At 43.5% G+C, this 21,900-nt stretch overlaps 1 protein-coding gene across 1 annotated transcript in view; it reads right to left on the bottom strand.

Moving 5' to 3' along the window:
- The window catches only part of LOC137437858 (apolipoprotein(a)-like), a 110,633-nt gene that overhangs the window by 65,301 nt on the left and 23,432 nt on the right, over positions 1-21,900 (bottom strand). The window contains exons 2-5 of the mRNA XM_068132534.2: positions 18,350-18,467; positions 18,102-18,220; positions 13,658-13,829; positions 10,422-10,594 (exon numbers count right to left, since the gene is read on the bottom strand). Of these exons, the coding sequence (XP_067988635.2) occupies positions 10,422-10,594; positions 13,658-13,829; positions 18,102-18,220; positions 18,350-18,467 (582 nt within the window). The remainder of the gene's footprint in view (positions 1-10,421; positions 10,595-13,657; positions 13,830-18,101; positions 18,221-18,349; positions 18,468-21,900) is intronic.

The following is a 21,900-nucleotide window of genomic DNA, read 5'->3' as shown; positions in this document are numbered from 1 at the left end:
AGTCCCACGGTAACCTCTCCCAGTTCCTTTCAGGTGGGGTTTTTTTGGATGTATGGCGATTGATGCACCCAAATGACCGGCAGTTTACATGGTGTCGATGCTCCAATGGCCAAGTATCCTTAGCGAGGCTTGACCGCTGGTACATCACCCCACGATTAAGGAATATTGCAACCTCCTCAACTATTACCCCTTCCATCTTCTCTGACCACCACATGGTCACGATGGGCCTATCTTTCCCACAATTCAAACGGAGGAGCGCCTATTGGAAATTCAATACAAGCCTTTTGGATGATACCCTGTTTAAGGAAGCCTTTCGCATCCTATGGATAGCAATAGTTGGAAAAAAGCCCCTCTTTGCTTCCACTAACCTTTGGTGGGATAATATGAAAACTCATATACGACTTTTTTGTCAACAGTTTAATTCTCACATCACCCATGAAAATCAAATCACATTGGCACGGTTGGAAACCGAAATTCTAAAACTGCAAAACAAAATGGCAGAGCAGGAAAATGAGGCAAATTATAAATTGCTCCTTGAAAAAAGGACCCAACTCCGGGAACTATTACAGGAGAAGGCTGCAGGACTGCTAGTTAGACTGAGAGTAAAAAGCATCAAAGTATCGGATAGTCCTAGCAAAGCCTTCTTTCACTTAGAAGCTGAAACGAAGCCTCCCCAGCTTATTTCATCAGTTAAGGACCCCAGTGGGAATGAAATTACAAGTTCTGATGGGGTAAAAATCACTATTAGAAAGTATTATTCTGAACTATTTGCTAAAAAAGATATATATGAGGATAAAATAAAATGTTTTACCTCCCATCTCCCAACCCTAACTGAGACTCAACGCCTGGAGCTGGATGTGCCTTTAAGCCTTGATGAATTACAGCGTGCCCTGGTTGGAATGGAATCTGGAAAGGCTCCTGGAATTGATGGCCTGCCAGCTGAGTTTTACATGGAATTTTGGGACATTTTGGGCCCAGAACTATTGATTGTAATCCAAGAATCCTTGCGAAAAGGTGTAATGCCACTAAGCCTAAGGAGAGCAGTGGTGAGTCTTCTCCCAAAGTCAGGAGACCTCCGGCGGATGGAGAATTGGAGACCGGTTTCAATAATGTGTACCGACTATAAACTGTTTTCGAAAGCAATGGCAAATCGCTTAAAAAAAGTCATTGGTGATCTGGTTTTACCTGATCAGACATTCTGCATCTCCAGTCGTTCGATTTACGACAACATTTTTTTCGTGCGGGATTTAATGTATGCTCGCCATGACCAAAATGATTTTGGAATATGTTTTCTAGACTTTGAAAAAGCCTTTGACAGCATTGACCATGTTTTCTTGTGCCATGTTCTTGAAGCATGTGGGTTTGGGGTAATTTTCAGGGCCTTTATAACTTTATTGTACACTGACATCTCCAGTGTAATTAAGGTGAACAATGAACTGGTTCCCCCCATAAAGGTTCAGAGGGGGGTACGGCAGGGTTGCCCAGTCTCAGGTTTGCTTTTTGCGCTAGCAATGGAGCCATTTCTTTGCACACTGAGAAAGAATATCTCTGGCCTGACCTGTTTTCCTGGAAGCCCACCAATGACTATATCGGCCTATGCAGACGATGTTTGCGTCATTATAAAAAACCACCAAGACATTGTTGCTCTTGTAAAGTCCTTAAGAACCTTTTTCATGGCTTCATCTCTGAAGGTTAATTGGACGAAAAGCAAAGCTCTTTGGGTGCCATACCTTAATAGCTGCCTACCTGTCCCAACACATCTGCCTGCTCTTCCAGAAAACTTGGAGTGGAAAACAGATGGTGTTGATTACCTTGGTGTGTCCCTGGGCTCTACACAATTTGAGAAAAGGAATTGGGAAGGTGTGACCGGAGAAATAGACAGGAGGCTGAACCTGTGGAAAAGAGCCCTACCGCACCTCTCATTTAAGGGCCGAGTCTTAGTGGCAAACAACTTGGTTGCTGCAACGTTGTGGCATCGCTTTATTTGCCTGCAACCACCAGAAGTGTTGCTGGACAGGATACAGGCCAAACTTGTGGACTTTTTTTGGGGAGGCCATCATTGGCTGCGGCCAAGTGTAATATGCCTTACTTCATCGGAAGGTGGTCAGAGCCTTGTTCACGTGAGATCCCGTCTCATGGCTTTTCGCCTGTGCTCCATTCAACGCCTCCTATTTGGTGAAAACCTGCCAAACCATGCCTTGGCTTGCCATATTTTACAGCAGGCGGGTAGACTCGGCTATGGTCTCGAAGTATTCCTGACTCACCTCAAGTACGTGAATACATCAACGCTCCCCATATTTTACCAGAGCCTTCTCAGTGCCTGGGAAAGACTTTCCGTGAGCCGTAAAGCGGACACCTACTCCCCAGGGATGTTCGAGGTTGAACCCCTGTTCTTCAACCCTCTCTTCCCTGATGTTCTCAAGAGTCGCCATTTGTGCCAACGCTTTATTGAGGCAGGCATAAACAAAGTATGGCACCTTCGGCCAAACTCCGGTGTCGGGTGGAGGAATGTGGAGGAAATTTCAACCTTGACGGCGATTCGGTCCAAGAGGACAATTGGAACGATTTTGAGGAAAGTTGTTCAAAAACGTCATCAGCTACAGAAACTTTGGACTTGGAATACTTTTTGACACCCCAACGAGTCCCCGTTTCCGAAACTGATTTTTGCCTGCTTTCCCAACGAACTTCCACCTGTAAGCACAGGGACAAGTGTATTGCATGCTGAGAGCAGCAAGAGCCTGTATAGGTGGTGGTTATCTCAAGTTCTTGGTATTCCTCCGCTAAATGGAGTAGCACGATGGAAGAGGCTACTCCCTGCCGGGCCCCCCAATGAACCTGTATGGGAATCAATGTATAGTAAGCTGATCAACAAAAGAACAGGTGATCTTCAGTGGCGCCTTGCCCACGGGATCATCCCATGTAATACATATGTATGGAATTTTGCCCCAATATCTGCATGTTGCCCCTTTTGTTCTGTAAATGAGGATGTTTTTCATTTTTTCATTGGCTGTGAAAGACTTTTTCCTTTATTTGAATGGTTAGACTTTGTGTCGTTCAAAATGAATTTCAGATTTACTTTTCGATCCTTTATTTTTGGGCTCAAAAAGAGACGGCAACACAACAAGGACTATGAACTGTTGTGCTTTTTTGTAGCTACAGCAAAGCTTGCCACTTACCTGTCCAGAAAGGAGCAGCGGAATGGTAAGCCCATTCATCAGTGCAAGGTCATGACGTTTTTCAACGCACTGTGTGCTGCAAGGCTAAAACATGAGTTTGAGTTTTCCAAGAGCATGGGCGAAATTGATGGATTTGTGGAAAAATGGTGTTTGAAAAGTGTCTGTGAAGTCCGCCAAAACGAGTTGGTATTATTTTTCTCATGATTGTTCATAATTTCTACAATTCATAATAGTGCTGCAGAAGATTGCATTTGTTTTCGGTAAAAGTTGAACTGATCAACGCATATATCTGTATTGTTTCCTCGCTTCATCGTTTTCTCTTGTTTTTGGCTTTGTTGATTTTATACACTGTACATCCATGCACTTTATAATTTTTGGAATAAAAGGACGTCAAAAGTCAAAGTCTCTCTCTCTCTCTCTCTCTCTCTCTCTCTCTCTCTCTCTCTCTCTCTCTCTCTCTCGCGCCCCCTGCTGGCCGTTTGTGGTGGGTGTGGCGTCATGGCGGCTGTGAGCAACTGCTCTGTGGTGTAGTGAGTTCTTTGTGAGTTTTTCTCCTCTCCTGCCCTCCCCTGCCCCCCCTCCCTCTCCTTTTCCATCCGTTGTGCTTCGGCATCGTGTTTCCATCCGTTCTGTACCCTTGTCTTCAAGAGAGAGAGGATTGAGAGCGAGCCCATTTTGGGTGCGGCCTACTGGCTTTGACGACGCTTTGTAAGCCTTTTTTTGCGCTTATAATGCACGTTTATTATTTACTTTAGTTTGATTATTTAGGTTTGACACCTTCTTGTCCGGTTCGGACAAGGGGGGGGGGGGGGGGGATTTCGCCGGTATGGCGAATACACGCTCTCGTTGCGAGGCGTTCGAGAAATTGACACGTAAGCATGCATTCGCATGTGTTCCGCCCGAGGGAGCTCCTACTGAGGACATTATCCTTGCCGTGGGATCCATCATAGGAGACGGTAATGTTCGTGCGGCGTCACGAATGAACCAAAAATTTGTTGTCTTCGTGTCAGAAGAAAAACTCGTCCATGACGTCGTTAGTACCGGTCTAACCATAAAAGGGGGCCATTACATTACGGTATCCCCTATGGATACGCCAGCGACCAAGATAACAATATCCAACGTCCCACCATTTGTGCCAGGCGAGAAACTCCTATCTGTTCTGTCTCGTTATGGAAAAATTGTTTCCCGAATCTCAATGATCCCGCTCGGGTGTCGCAGTGATCGTGTTAAACACGTGATGAGCTTTAGGAGGCAGGTGTACATGATCCTCCCGGATCGCGGAGCCGATACAGGTTTAAATATATCCTTTAAAGTATCGTTGGATGATCGAGAATACCACATGTATGCTTCCTCAGCCTCCTTAACTTGCTTTAATTGTGGAGAATTCGGACACGTTAAAAGATTCTGTCCTAGGGCCGCTTGTCCGAAGTGTGGTGAACCGGGACATAACGAAAGGGCTTGCAAAAAGGCCAATCCCTCCACCGCGCCTTCTGACACCCCGACCATGCTCGCTGACACCCGGACCGTATCTCCTGTTACCCCTACCGTACCTTCCGTCACCCGGACCGTATCTCCTGTCACCCCTACCGTACCTTCCGTCACCCGGACCGTACCCTCTGACACCCCGACCGCACCTTCGGACGCCCGGACCGTACCTTCTGACACCCTGATCGTACCTTCTGACACCCCGACCGTACCTTCCGTCACCCGGACCGTACCCTCTGACACCCCGACCGCACCTTCGGACGCCCGGACCGTACCTTCTGACACCCTGACCGTACCTTCTGACACCCCGACCGTACCTTCTGACACCCCGACCGTACCTTCTGACACCCCGACCGTACCTTCTGACACCCCGACCGTACCTTCTGACACCCCGACCGTACCTTCTGACACCCCGACTGAGTCGTCTGTCACACCGGTGCCTTTCGATTCCAATGTGATGACACCCACCGATGCGACTGACACAACTAGCATTGCCCCCTTTCCCGAACCCATGAACGAAGAATCCACAGTGTTTTCTAAAAAGCGAAGAGCACCAGCGCCAAGCAGTTTCGCTGGTGCTGCAAAGAAGGCGGTCATGGGCGGCACCATTTCCGGCGCACACGTGTCCGAGTGCCCCTCTGACATTCCCTCACTAACTGAGAACATGGATACCGTTGCCAATGACACCAGTGAGTCTCATTATGTAAATGAGCCAAAAAATAAAATTTGTACCTCTCACCTGGAAGTTTCCGAGTGCGAAACCTCCAGTGAAAGTATTACCATTTCCGAGCTGGGAAATGGTTTTCCGCCTGCCCCCCCTTTAAATACCGAGCAGACTAAGGATTCAATAAACGCTCCCACTGTACAAACGGGGCCAGCAAATCTGAGTTTGCCGGGATCTCAAACCCAAGCTCCGACCCCAGAAACAAATATCCACCAAAGTGTTAACGAGTGCCCTCGGGAACACCTTGAGAAACTTGTGAAGGTGCCCCCAGACAAGACCGCGGGGGCAGCGGGTAATACCCCAGATCCCGACGACATGTTATCTGACGTGTCTGAGTCCGAAGATGACATTGAGGCAACCGCGCTGTCACAAACAATGACAGGTCACTCACAGGTATCCCCTCAACTCGTTCTTACCTTCCTTAACGAAACGTATCGTCACCGCAACATTGTCATTAAAGACAATTTCCCTGACTTGGCTGCATTCATGTGCACCGCAAAGTCAATAATCAAAGCGCGTGAGGATTTTGACCTGACGAAATCTCAACTCCACAGGTTAAGAAAGTTTGTTACCCGAGCAGGTGCAGAGTGTTCCCAAGCACAGGGCGATTTCATTACCACGGAATGAAAAACATTTCCTTTGCGACCTTAAACATGAATGGTGGGGGTGCAAGCCACCTCCGTCAGGCCCAAGTCAAAAACTTGTTTGACCGTAAAAAGGCAAATGTTCTTTTACTACAAGAGACCCACATCACACCTAACGTGGAACATGACTGGTGCCAAACTTTCAAAGGGCAATGCTATTTTAGCAATCTGTCAGCCTCATCTGCTGGGGTTGGGTTTTTTCTAAAGCCAGGCCTAGCTTTCGAGTCTTGTCATTTTCAGGAAGTCATAAAAGGCCGGCTTATTTCCCTCCAGCTTGCACATCAAAACTTCCGCTGTACCATTTTCAATGTGTACGCACCTAGTGAGAGCAGGGACCGAAAGGTCTTCTTCACTTCCATGGTAAACCACCTGAAATCAGTTGATCTCGATCAATGTGTGTGCATTGGTGGTGACTTTAATTGCACCTTTGACCCTCCGAAAGACAGAAACTCGGCAGAACCCCACCCCGAGTCCCATGCGGACCTATCCCGTTTCTTTAAGACGGCCGGTCTACTGGATGTTTGGCGATTGCACCACCCCAACACAGTCCAGTTTACCTGGTGTCGATGTGCCAATGGCCGGGTGTCTTCGGCAAGACTCGACCGCTGGTACATAAATGTACCCTTTAAGAACGTCGCGGCCTCGTCAGGTTGTTTTCCGTCATTGTTTTCAGACCACCATATGGTAACCTTAGATCTTTCTTTTCCTCGACCCACATGCAGAAATAGTTACTGGAAGTTTAACGTTAAACTTTTAGAGGACAGTTTATTTACAGACTCCTTTCGTGATTTCTGGGCTGAAATGAGTACTAAAAAATCTTCTTTCTCCTCAATTAGCCTCTGGTGGGATAACCTAAAGGCCCAAATTCGAGTATTTTGTCAACAATTTAATTCGCACTGTACCAATGTAAAACATATCACGATGGCTTGCTTGGAAGCAGACATCTTAAGGTTAGAGAGCAAGTTGGCCAATGAGAGCAACCCAGTGAACTATCGGTTGCTACTCGAGAAGAAGGCCCAATTAAGGGATTTGATCCATGAAAAAGCAGCGGGCACACTAATTCGGCTAAGAATACAAAATATAAAGGTTTCAGATACCCCAACTAAGGCTTTCTTTCACCTAGAAACTATAGAGAAACCAGCACGACTCATATCTTCGGTTTTGGACCCAGGGGGGAACATCCTAACAAATCCGAGTGATATAAGATTAAATATAATTGATTTCTTTTCTGAACTTTTCAAGGCCAAAACAGTTTCTCACGAAATGATGAATGTTTTGACCTCTCACCTTCCTTCCGTGGCTGAGGCCCAACGTCTGGAACTGGATGCTCCAATTACCCTTCCAGAGCTATCCGGTGCACTCGCTGAGATGGAGTCGGGAAAAGCCCCTGGCATCGATGGCCTACCGGCCGAATTTCTTTCGGCATTCTGGGACATTTTGGGCCCAGAGCTGCTCAATGTTCTGGATGCATCTCTTTTATCCGGAGAATTACCGCTCAGTTTTAGAAGAGCAGTACTCTGCCTGCTACCCAAGACTGGCGATCTCCGACACCTGTCAAACTGGCGTCCGATCTCTTTGTTGTGCACGGATTACAAACTGTTTTCCAAGGTCCTTGCGAACCGGTTGAAGACAGTTATCGGGGACCTGGTGTCACCTGATCAAAGTTGCGGCATCCCTGGCAGATCCATCTATGACAACATATTCCTAGTCAGAGATTTGTTAACTGGTAAATGTGTTAAAGAGGATTTTGGATTGGTGTTTCTTGACCTGGCAAAAGCCTTTGATAGCATTGATCATGAGTTTTTGTGTCATGTGTTACAAGCTTGCGGGCTTGGCACAAATTTTAGAGCCTACATAGCTTTGTTATATGCAAACATCTCCAGCCTGATCAAAGTTAACAACGAATTTTGCCCACCCATAAAGGTTCAGAGAGGGGTAAGGCAAGGTTGTCCACTTTCAGGTCTATTATTTGCCCTCGCCTTGGAGCCCCTCTTAATCGCCCTCAGAAAGGATATCCCTGGACTTGCCCTTTCTCCAGGACACCCACCTTTGACCCTGTCAGCTTATGCCGACGACCTGTGTGTCATTATAAAAAGAAAATGCGACAGTGACGCCATGGCAAAGTGTTTGTCGGACTTCAACCTTGCCTCATCATTAAGGTGTAATTGGGGGAAAAGCAAGGCTCTGTGGATCCCCTTTCCAAAAAACGACTTATCTATGCCACCGTTATTACCACCACCTCCCCTTCCTGCAGAACTAGTGTGGGCAAACGATGGCATCAAGTATTTGGGCGTCTTCCTCGGACCTCCTCAGTATGCCCAGAACAATTGGGACAGGATCATTGACCAGGTAGACGGGCGTTTGAGCCGATGGAAAAGAGCTCTACCCCACCTGTCCTATAAGGGTCGCGTGCTAGTTGTCAACAACCTCGTCACTACCCTTTTGTGGCACCGGTTCATCTGCCTGCAACCACCGGAGGTTTTGCTCCAAGCTATCCAGAGGAAACTGGTGGATTTATTTTGGGGAGGCTACCACTGGCTTCGACCCAGCGCCATATGTTGTCCCTTGGCCAAGGGTGGTCATGGCCTAGTCGATGTGAAATGCCACCTGTTGGCCTTCCGGCTCCGCTCCATCCAACGCTTGCTGTATGCAGAACACCTACCAGGAAAGCCCTTAGCCTGCTCCATTCTTCAACGAGCTGGGAGGCTCGGATACGGACAGGAACTTTTCCTGACCAACCTTCAACACACCGATACATCTCTGCTCCCAGTTTTTTATCAGAGCCTCTTGAATGCCTGGCAGGGCGTTTCGATAAGTCGCCAAACAGACTCGTATGGCACTAACATGTATGCACATGAGCCTTTATTTTTCAACCCACTTTTCCCCGATATCCCGAGGAGTCGCGACTTCTGCCAGCATTTTATAGCGGCCAACATCCTGAAAGTGTGTCATCTCCGACACGACTCTGGACAGGGATGGAAGCCTGCGAACGAGCTGGCGGACCTAACAGGTGTTCGGTCCAGGAGGCAAATCGAGAATATACTAAGAGCGGTGATCCGAAAGGGCCACCAGCTAGGCCTACATTGGACGCAGGACATAGAGGTCGAGCCCACAGTCCCAAAATTAGGGGTCACTTTTACCCCAAACGAGCTGCCCCCCATGAGCGCAGGGTCACCCCCCTTCCATGGCATGAGCAGCAAGAGTATCTATAGGTCTTGTGTGAAACTTCTTCTTGGGGACCCACCTCTAGTTGGGGTTACCCGGTGGAAAGGACTCTTGCCTCCCGGTCCCCCCTCTGAGCCTTTATGGGATACAATGTATGCTGGACTTATTTCTAAAAGAACAGGTGACCTTCAGTGGCGTTTGGCCCACTGGATTGTTCCTTCCAATGCTGTCATCCGTTTTTTTTCCCCCATTTCCGGCTGTTGCCCCTTTTGTCCGGCGAGGGAAGATTTGCTTCATGCTTTCATTAATTGTGAAAGACTTTCTCCTTTGTTTCATTGGTTAAATTTTATTTCCCATAGATTGCAGGTTACCTTTTCTTTGAAAGCTTACATCTTTGGCTTTCCTCCCAAAAAGGGAACCACATCCATTGTATTCGGGTTCCTAACCGCTACTGCTAAACTGGCCGTATACCTGTCGCGGAAGGCGAAGCTGGGCGGCAGACCCATGCAGGAATGCAGTATCATGGTGTTCTTTAGTTCATTGGTGTCAGCAAGGCTCAAGCTTGAATTTGGCTGTGTCCAAATGGCAAACGACCTTGCTAATTTTGTTGCGACTTGGTGTGTTGGAGGGATTTGTGAGGTCCAGGAAAACAAATTGTTAATCTCCGTATAATACAGTGCGGGTGTTTCTTATCGTGTGCTGTTTTTTTCTGGCATTTGCACCTTTCTGTTGCTGGGTTTGCAGTGCACCGTTTGTTTTTTTCCTTTCGGGATTGCTATGATTTTACTGATTGCCCTGATTGATTGCTTTTGGTGGTATTCTTGTTTTATACTTTTATAATAAAAAGAGCTTAAAAGTCTCTCTCTCTCTCTCTCTCTCTCTCTCTCTCTCTCTCTCTCTCTCTCTCTCTCTCTCTCTCTCTCTCTCTCTCTCTCGTACCATCCTGTTCACAGGGTGTCAACATGCAATTTCTGGATCTACTCAATATACCCAATTTGTAGCAATATTAATATCTAGGTCAAGAGATCAGTATTAGTACTCATCTGGATCTAGAGCAACAGCAAGTTAGTTATCATCGCGTTATCATTACGGGCAGTTTTAGCACAAATATGACTGGATTAAGATGGTAATTGACTTGATAGTAATAATTATCATCATAATAACAAGAATCATGATTAAATATTACCAAACCTTTTTTTTGCCATCATTAAAAATAAAAAAGCAAACCATAAGTAGGAATTATCCGGGGGTGGATGGGTGGCTCCTCAAACGTTCTGGCCTCAATGTTGTCCTGACACAAAGGCAGGGAACAGGCCTCCCTGAAGACATCTGGATTTGTGGTGATACACCAGGGAGAGGTCTCACCACCAGGGTTACGGCAAAAGTTTGATTCCAGGGACCTGTGAAGCAATGATTTGATTACGTCACGGGACATTTGTTAAGCATAAAATATCATTTTTGTCCCCTGTCACACCGCGGAGCGAAAGGGGGACTATGGTTTTACCCTACGTCCATGTGTGCGTCCGTGCATGCTTCCGTCCGTCCATGCATGCGTACCCTTGTGAGCGGAATATCTTGAAAATAAATGAACTACTACCTTCTAATCTGGTGTGTGGGTGTATCTACGCATAATGAAGAACGCTATTGAAAATTGGGTCGCCATGTCAAAATCCAAGATGGCCGCCGCCATGTATGTCTGAACCTTGTGAGCGGAATATCTTCAACAACAAGCATTCTGAGTATTGCGCTGCAATACATGTCCCCTACCGGCAGTCTGTCATCCGGAAAACTGTTGGGGAAATTACCAAGGGTTATTTACCCACAGGTTCTGAATCGTTCCCAATCGCTAATTACCTCAGGACGGGCTCACCTGTGATTCGCATTCGGGACTTCGATTTATACACCTTGCAGACAGGTCAGCAGAAGCACGACAAAATAAGTTGTTGATAAAGAACCTTTCGAGTCGCTAAATATCAGTAATATATTATATTTTCCGGTTCACAATCAATGATCGATGTGTATATATATATGTTGCTCGGCTTGGCTCCGCCCCTCCCAAAAGTGCGCGCTGTGTCGTGCTTTTGACGTTCGCAGACGAGGCTGAGGGCGCGCGGTGCGGCTTGAGGAGAACTCTAGAATAAACAAGAGATATCCATTAAAAAAAAATATTTTCGTTTAATTAACGATATCTGCCAAACCACGTGCCCTATCGCAAATTCCAAAAGGACATTTTAGTAGACTGACATACTGAACAGATCTGTAAAGTTTCCCCTCGATTGGATCAAAAATGATGGAGGAGCTCGGTTTTAAAGGTTCATGCTTAAAAACATCATAACTCTGAAACCATGTGACGCATGACGTCATGCTCGCTGACTTTTTTTATTCGTCATGGGCATGCGATTCTGCCTGCAAAGTTTGGCCTCGATCTGTTCAACCATTGCAGAGAAAAAGGAACAATATGGCGGCCGAACCACGTGACCTGTGACGTCATAATTACCATTAAAATATTCCACAGACCGAGTCCCCCCTACGGTGAAAATGCGATCTCAATCGGTCCTATTATATTATTGCAGAGAAAATCTTTTTTAAAGGAAATTAAAACTTAAAATGGCACTGAGTTAAGGATCATCAGAATTATCAGAATTCCCAAAGTTCAAAGTGCCATAACTTTGTCAAAAATGATCGAAACGTCGTGAAGTTCGAACTCGATCTGTAACTTATCATGAAGAAACCATGTGCCAAGTTTGAAATCATTAGCATGAAGAGTTTAGAAAAAAAATCCGGAAAACTGTTCTTTGCGTGACGGACTGACAGACTGACTGACAGACGGACGGACTGACGGACTGACGGACGGACTGATGGATGGACGGCGTGCAAACCTATAGTCCCTTCCGGTGTACACCGGTAGGGGACTAATAAGCGAAGTACCACCTTCTAATCTGGTGTGTGGGTGTATCTCGGCATAAGGAAGAACGCTATTGAAAATTGGGTCGCCACGTCAAAATCCAAGATGGCCGCCACCATATATGTGAACCTTGTGAGCGGAATGTCTTGAAAAATAAACCAACTACTCACTTCTAATCTGGTGCACGACTGTATCTAGGCATAAGGAAGAACGCTATTGAAAATTGGGTCGCCACGTCAAAGTCCAAGATGGCCGCCACCATATATGTCTGAACCTTGTGAGCGGAATATCTTGAAAAATAAACGAACTACTAACTTCTAATCTGGTGTGTGGGTGTGTCTCCAACCCACTTGCAAATATTATCGACTCTTCCATGTTTTCTGCGTCTTCCACTTTGTCAACTCAACTCACATCACTTCACCGACGGGGGACCTAGGCGTAACGCTTGTTATATTTAAATGCTTGTGTTTTGGTCCTTCAGACCACTTGCCACTCCTTTGTGTTTAGTTATCTCAGCACACCTTGGAAAACAGTGCGAGGTCCACCATCTTGTTTAGTTATTTTGTATTTAGAGTTGAGGCTCGAGATTGAACGGAACGTTGAACGGATCAGGAGGTAGCATGCCAAAAGGAACAGTAGTGACAGGGGGAAGAGGGAAACACTAACAGAGTTGAAGGGGGAGACTTGGACAAACAATGAGTGTGGGATGGACAGGATGGAGGATACAGAAGGAAAATCCCAGGAGGGAAAAACTGGAGATCTGGAAGAAGGAGAGCTTGTGGTGGGATGGAACAGTTAACAAGGGTAGAAAAGATCATGATTTTGGATTAGGGATGATATAAGATGGTGGTGAACAGCTGTCTTGAAGACCTGGCGAGAAGATGGTATTGAAGAGGATGTGGAAGTTGGTTCTGCAGGCAAGAAAAAAGAGGAACAAATGAGTGAAGGTGAACAATGATCCTGGATTTAGGTATTTCACCAAAAGGGGGATGATGGTGGACCGTCTGTGCCCTGCAGAAACATGAAGGGGACAAACCATGGAAAGAGCAGAGGATGCAAGACCAGAAAGGAGGCAGTAGAAGACAGAGAGACCACCTGTCTGTGATGGCAAAGTGATAGACTCAGATTCAGTGCGGGAGATTCCAATGATCTTGACAGCCTTGGTTTTCACGGTGTCAAGCTGAGCAAGAAGTGAGGCAGGGGCACTAACCCAGAGGAGAGAGCAATACTCCATGAAGCTGCTGATGAAGGCCTCGTAGGTGGATAAGAGTTCAGTTGTGCCAAGGAAGGACTTTGTATGACGGAGGATGCCCAGTCGGCAGCTGGCTTTGGAGGCGAATTTGGAAATGTGGTTTGTGCAAGAAAGATCATGGCTGATGGGAAAACCCAGGAGTTTGAGTTACTGAACTTCCCCAAGATGGCAGTTCAGTCACTCAAACTCATGTTATATTTAATGTACATGTATATTTCCTAGTATCCTTGGTATTCATGCAATTATTTATTTATAATAGCATTTGAAAGTACATATTAATAAGCTATCTTTCAGAGAGACACGTACTTGCAGGTGTAGTTTTGCGGTGTGCGATCATGCTTGTGTGGGTGCTGGCTGTTCCAGTGCTGGCATGTCCAGCCTGACATGGTGATAGCCAGTTTTCCTCGATAGTTTGAGCCAACTCCACGCACACAGTCATAGGTAATTTTACTGTTGTCTACCATGGGATCTTTCTTCTCTGTTAAAAAAAAAAAAAAAAATCAACATTCATACCATCAAGTCACATTCATTGCATCAACAAACTGAGTTTTCCATTATATTTGCACAATCCATTAGCTGTCAAACACCATCATTATTTCAAATATTATATACATTTAACTCAAATAGCAATATTTTGCTTCCCACCATTCCATTCCCATTCCATTCCACAGAGATTAAGAGATGAAGGCCAAGATAGAGGGAGACTTGGACAAACTATGGGCGTGGGGAGGAATGAAGGGTTGGCGAGGACACATGGGGTGGACAAGATAGATACAAAAGGAAACTCTCAGGAGGGAAAACTGGAATTTTGGATGGAGATTCCAATACACGAGCGATTGTGGTGGGGTATGGGTTAATCTCTCGTGCTGAAACCCCCCTCCCACCATCAGTTCACCCCAACCCCTCTCCCACTACCAGATGATGATTTTGGATCATTGATGATACTAGGGCATTGCCCGTACGTGGGTGCCCGTTCCTTGCCAAAAAAAAAAAAAAACGCTACCCGTACGCTCTACCCCGCCCGTACGCCCGTAAACAAAAAATAACAACGCTCTTCGCTTCCGCCCTTCGCTCTGACTGAATTGGGAGAAATAATGCGCATAAGAAATCGAATTACGTACCGTAATGGCGGTCAGCTCGTAACGCGCACACTGTCCGGAAGTTCGCATATCGCATATCTATCTATCTATCTATTAATGCCCATTTATTCAATTATCGCCAACGTATTTTGGCTTTTTGCAATTTAATCGCAAGGAAAAGTAGAAAGAGAAGAGGGAAAAAAAGAAAAGCCTTGCCTTGCTGCAAACAGCTGCTGCAAACAACAACAACATGGAAGGCTGCACTGTCCGGAAGTTGGCATATCGCAGTTACGATTATTCAATTAGCGCCAACGTATTTTGGCTGTTTGCAATTTAATCGCAAGGAAAAGTAGAAAGAGAAGAGGGGAAAAAAGAAAAGCCTTGCATTAACGCATTAACGCTTGCATTGCATTAACGGTTCGGCACACGTGATAGCTCGCTGCTCTCTGATTGGTTGAAGCGTTTTTTGGACATAGCTCGGTAGGTACTTGTCCGATTAATTACAAACCTTGAAAAGGCACATCCTCGGGTCCCCAGCAATATACCTGGCAAGTTTCAAGTATATCGGACCCGTGGTTGTCGAGAAACAGCGGTCACAGACAAACACACAGACAGACACACAGAGATTACTGGCATTATAGATAGACTAGGGCATTGCCCGTACGTGGGTGCCCGTTCCTTGCCAAAAAAAAAAAAAAACGCTACCCGTACGCTCTACCCCGCCCGTACGCCCGTAAACAAAAAATAACAACGCTCTTCGCTTCCGCCCTTCGCTCTGACTGAATTGGGAGAAATAATGCGCATAAGAAATCGAATTACGTACCGTAATGGCGGTCAGCTCGTAACGCGCACACTGTCCGGAAGTTCGCATATCGCATATCTATCTATCTATCTATTAATGCCCATTTATTCAATTATCGCCAACGTATTTTGGCTTTTTGCAATTTAATCGCAAGGAAAAGTAGAAAGAGAAGAGGGAAAAAAAGAAAAGCCTTGCCTTGCTGCAAACAGCTGCTGCAAACAACAACAACATGGAAGGCTGCACTGTCCGGAAGTTGGCATATCGCAGTTACGATTATTCAATTAGCGCCAACGTATTTTGGCTGTTTGCAATTTAATCGCAAGGAAAAGTAGAAAGAGAAGAGGGGAAAAAAGAAAAGCCTTGCATTAACGCATTAACGCTTGCATTGCATTAACGGTTCGGCACACGTGATAGCTCGCTGCTCTCTGATTGGTTGAAGCGTTTTTTGGACATAGCTCGGTAGGTACTTGTCCGATTAATTACAAACCTTGAAAAGGCACATCCTCGGGTCCCCAGCAATATACCTGGCAAGTTTCAAGTATATCGGACCCGTGGTTGTCGAGAAACAGCGGTCACAGACAAACACACAGACAGACACACAGAGATTACTGGCATTATAGATAGATGATCTAAGATGTAAAGTAACAAAAAATATTTGCACTGATGAATACAGGTAAGTCACGAATGTGTTTCTTTGGTTAGCTTAATATATACAGTATATATAAACATGGCAGAATTTCAAAGGAAATTTGAAGAAGGTAAAGATAATTTGAAGAAGAAGACGTTTTAGTCACAAACATACATACATAACCATATGCGTTTGTCCCATTATAAGATATACACCACATAATTACAACCTGTGGACATTTAGAACATGTTTTATGAACAAATATCGCAATACCGTGGAACCCCTCTATTCGCGGGGGATACGTTCCTGGAAAATGCCACGAATTGTGAAACCACGAATGGTGAGGCATTGTTTCAATGGAAAAGTGGGGATAGGTTCCTGAGTCGCAAGAATCAAGAATGAATAGAGAGGAATAAACCGTGAATGGCGAGGCAAAATCCGCGAATGGTGAGGTAAATCCCGAGAATGTTGACGATAATCCGCGAAGGTTGATGAAAGTCATGGAAATGGCGAGGCAAATCCCGTGAATGTCGATTAAAATTCTGGAAATGGCGAGGCAAATTCTGTGAATGTCGATTAAAATTCTGGAAATGGTGAGGCAAATCCCGTGAATGTCGGCGATAATCCCGGAAATGGCGTGGCAAATCCCATGAATGTCGATGAAAATCCATGATGCCGTGCCAGTTTCAATGGGGAAAAGGGAGACAGCCAATTGCACTAATAGATACTGTGGAGTGTTTTCATTCTGTACAGTAACTCGTGGGGATGATTGGTTATGCAGCTGGTGGAACATCCCGTGAAGCTCTCGATTATAGTGCGGCCGCGAAAGCCTTGAAAACGCAAAGCACACAGCAGTGAATGCAGAAGCAGGTCATACTCGTGGCTCGTAGAAGATGTTTTTTTGCGTATGTCCAGCTGCTTTGTGCACGGCTGGTGAAAAATGTTTTTTTTATAAATGGGTCAAGCTAGCGGCTCATGAATTTTTTTTTTGCGCCCCTGAAAAACCGTGAATTCGTGGAACATGGCCACGAATAGGAAAGAAAACCGCGATTTCGCGGAACACGACCGCAAATAGAAAAAAAACTCGCGAATTTGCAGGACACTTTTCCACGAATAGAGAAACAGGTCTCATTGTATCAAGCGCGAATATGCGGAACCCGTGAATAGCGGGTCCGACTGTATTTTGAATTGTGTTTGGCCTGTTTATTTGATCTCTATATGTGCACCAATAAACTTTAAGGTCCTGCGAGCCACATTGGGATCGTAGAAGAGCCAGATATGGCTCACAAGCCATAGGTTGCCGACCCGTGACTTAGACGAATGACAAAACACAACAAATCCTGTTCAGAAAACTCAGCTTTAGTGTGGTGGAAAGGAACAGCTCAGATTTCTCCATGCATGTGCTAAGAACCCCAAACCGGAAGGGTTTGATCCAGTCTGACCATCCCCTCAATCCTGAAAGATGGATGACTGCTTGATATCCATCGCATTTTGTTTTGATAATTTTCTATCATTACTGTGCACACTTAGTGCAAAGCTGGGAGAAGCGATTGGTTCACTCTGTCTGTCAGTCGATGATCGAGGAATTACTTCATTTCAATTGAATTTTATACTTTGAACACTGTAGAACGCGAATTGGAACATGAATCGAAACACCTGCACTTTAGCAGTACCTCGGCCTCAAATTTAGCAAGTTGTGCGGCATCTTGTCTCGAGTGCGCATGCGCACAGTGCGGCATTGCTTCAGTCTGTCTCTCTGCCTGTCTGGCAGTTGAACAAAATTGAAAATCATTCCAAACAGGAAATTTACCGTTTTTATGGATGTCATAAAAGGCACAAACGGGCATGAATAACTAATGTGTGATGAATAAGGTGGTGTGAAAGAGGTGGTAAACTTCCACCTCCAATCAACGGTGGTAAACTTATGATTCAATGCTTTTTTTCTACAACCTTTAAAGTCTCTTCACGTTATTTTAATTGATTTATATATTTGATTACTGTAGAACACAAATCACCTTGGTTGCGTTTCCAAAAACTTTCAATTTAGAAGTACATGGGCAAAATTGTACGCCATCTCGACCAATCAAATTTGCCACTCTCAGGGAGGAAGAGCTGTGAGATTATTATTCTTCTTCCAATACACAGTTTCCCATGTCCTTTTTCTCAACACTGCATGGGGTAAGGTGTTCTATGAATTCTATTTTTCATATGTTTAGTAATGTCTATATTTCAGAAACTCACTGCATTTCGGGATTTTGCAGAATTCCCATTTAGTGTTGGGATCCATAGTGAAACACCAAGGAAAGGGTTCTCCATTGGGGTTTCTGCAGACGTTTTCCTGTAGACCATTCTTGATGGATCTGTAACCATAAAAAATAAACCGAGTAATACACAATGCCGGATTTGTTGTTGTTGTTGTTGTTGTTGTTGTTGTTGTTGTATATTAATAACCAATGATTGACAAAGAAAAAATGGAAATGTAAACTCACGGTTTGAAATCATGTCTGTGAGGGACTTGAGAATCCCAATGTTGACACTTTTTCCCAGACAAGGTTACTGACACGTTGCCACGGTAGGTTTCACCATTGCAGGTGTAACATGTTGTCGCTGCAAAAAAGATATATATCGCACCCACGTCCAAAGGAAGCGGTTCAGTTTGGCATTTTTAATATGAAATAAGCAAAGCCTAGAAACAAACGAAAACCATTAGAATTACCCCTTATAACCCTTTAGAATCTTTTAAAATTACCCTTTAAAACCAATTCTAATTACCCTTTACAACCCGTTAGTCACCCTCTAGAATTACCCTTCAGAATTACCCATCAGAATTACCCATCAGAATTACCCATCAGAATTACCCTTCAGAATTACCTTCTAGAATTACCCTTTAGAATTACCCTCCAGAATTACCCTTTTGAATTACCATTTAGAATTACCCTCCAGAATTACCCTTCAGAATTACCCTTCAGAATTACCCTTCAGAATTACCATTCAGAATTACCCTTCAGAATTACCCTTCAGAATTACCCTTCAGAATTACCCTTCGGAATCACCTTTTTGAATTACCCTTCAGAATTACCTTCTAGAATTACCCTTTAGAATTACACTCGCAAATTACCCTTTAGAATTACCATTTAGAATTACCATTTAGAATTACCCTCGAGAATTACCCTCTAGAATTTTCATTCAGAATTACCCTTCAGAATTACCTTCGAGAATTACCCTTTAGAATTACCCTTCAGAATTACCATTTAGAATTACCCTCTAGAATTACCCTCTAGAATTACCCTCTAGAATTACCCTCTATAACTACCCTTTTGAATTACCCTTTAGAACTACCCTTTTGAATTACCCTTTAGAATTACCCTCTAGAATTACGCTTCAGAATTACCATTTAGAATTACCCTCTAGAATTACCCTCAAGAATTTCCCTTCAGAATTACCCTTTAGAATTACCCTTCAGAATTACCCTTCAGAATTACCATTTAGAATTACCCTCTAGAGTCTAGAGTCTAGAACAGGGGTTCTTAACCTTTTTCCCTGTCAAGACCCCCAACGGATTGCCCACGATGTCCCCAAGTAGATGAGAGAAGGGGACGGCCAAGCCACCTCCACTCCAGACAACATTCCCAACATTCCCCACCCTCCCCAACCTCCCCCACACCCCTTGCACCCTTGACACCAAACCAAAACGGACTCAACTCAAAAACAGGAAGTGACTCACCACAAACCGGAAGTGACCAATTAATTATTATAATTTTCAGATTTCACGATTTTCTCGAATTTCCCGAAATTTCCGATTTTCACAAAAATAATTATTGAATTTTTTATTTCACAGGATGAGAATTATAATACAAATGAATAACTTGAATGAATGATATTATTAACAATGATAATGAAATAATTAATAAATTTAACATGGAATTTGATGTACTTCGTGGAAAATTAGATCGGATAAAAGATTTAATTGTAACTTATAATGAAACATCAGGTGATATTAAAACAAATATTGCAAATATTGAACAAACATTACAGAATATTAATCAGGATCAGGATAAAATGTTCTACATTGTAAGGACAGGATTATTGATACATGAATGTAAATCAATTTTATCTAAACCATTATCACCGATGAATACACGTAATCCAATCTTTAAAAAGAAAGTATCTGTTATAAATGAGTTTTTAGATATTGTTAAAAAAATAATAAGGTCAAAATTATGGAATATACCCATTTTATATGAAATTAAACCTATCGCTAATATTACTTGTACATTTTGTAAAAATCAAAATTTATCTGATTTTTAAATAATTAACACAAATATTAAAACATGTTTGGGGTGTAATAACCAACAATTAGGTTTTAACACCAATATGACTTATAATGATTATAAGAGAGTAAATATAATAGGAAAAATAATTTACAATAGAGTTTCTCATTTAAAAAAATGTATTACTCAATATCAAGGTGAACAATCTATCTATAATTCCAGTAATCTCTGTCTGTCTGTACGTTTGTTTGTCTGTGACCGCTGTTTCTCGACAACCACGGGTCCGATATACTTTTAACTTGCCAGGTATATTGCTGGGGACCCGAGGATGTGCCTTTTCAAGGTTTCATATTAATCGGACAATTACTTACCGAGCTATGTCCAAAAAACGATTCAACCAATCAGAGAGCAGCGAACGATCGCGTGTGCCGAACGTGGCGGGCACACTCTGCCTCGGATGGCACATTTGAGAGCGTATTCATTTATTTCACGTTTGCAAACTATGTTGGCGTTAAACTATGTTTTACAACTAATAAAAACCCCGGGGGGATTGTCACTGTACTCGCAAGCCGTTCGCCGTTCGCTTTGGCGTTGCGAATGGACCAAAACATTTCATGCACCAAACCATTTCATGTAAAGCGTTCGCCGTTCGCTTTGGCGTTGCGAATGAACCAAAACATTTCATGGACCAAACCATTTCATGTAAATAGAGGGGGGGATATAATTTTAGATATAGATATAGTACGGGCATGCCCTAGTATTGTCAAATACCAGAAAAGGTTTACAACGATATGAATGAAAAGTTTAAAGCATATAGACTTTTGATAAACCATGAAGACGAGGTTATAAAATATTCCAATATCACGAAAACTCATATCACCATGTTTCTAAAAGAATTAAAATATACTAAACATTATGGTAATATTAATCTAATATATATAACATTAACCAAGAAGAAACTGGATGATATTTCTCATTTAGAACAAGCGCTAATTACCGATTTTAAAACTTTATTAAAACGATACTATGAAAAACAAGGTAAAGATAGGGCTGAAGCACTAGATAGAAAAAAAATTCTGAATATGCAATATTTATTATTTCAGTTATTGTGTAAACATAATCATAAATGTAATCTTGAAGATTTTACTGGTTTAAAAACAATTGAGCATAAACAATTCATGATAAGATTTGCCATAACTTATTTAACACATTGGGGTGGACATTTACACCAACATTTTAATTTTATTAATTTTGTTGTGGGAAAAAAAATTTGATTTTTAGTTTCAAGAATTGTCTCTTATATAAAATGAACAATATGAGAACATATAAAAAGCGGGTCACAACATATTGTAATGTTTGTGATCGCGATTATAAAAACAATTATAAACAACACCTTCAAACCAACAAACACAAAGCCAAACTTTCACAGATGATGGCTCCTCTTGAACAAGAAAAACCAAAAACATGGTATTGTGATGTTTGTAAACGTGATTATAAAAGTCAGCGTAAAAGACATCTTAAATCCTAAAAACACTCGAACTTTTACATATGGTGGCTCCACCCGAACGAGAAACAAAATATTGCCGCGTTTGTGATAAGTCAGTCTTGAAGAGGAGTTTTCCTACTCTTCTTAAATCACAAAAACACATGAAGTTGAGGGGATACACAGTCAAGGACACCGATGGGGCATTTAGGGGACATATTAAAATAAGGATTTTTAATTTACCACCCCCAGAACCAAAATCAATAGCTGAGGTGATTGAAACAAT

Source organism: Myxine glutinosa, chromosome 12 (assembly GCF_964187855.1).
Source record: "Myxine glutinosa chromosome 12, kmMyxGlut1.1, whole genome shotgun sequence".
Taxonomy (NCBI): Eukaryota; Metazoa; Chordata; class Myxini; order Myxiniformes; family Myxinidae; genus Myxine; species Myxine glutinosa.
This window is presented reverse-complemented; position numbering and strand designations above follow the sequence as displayed.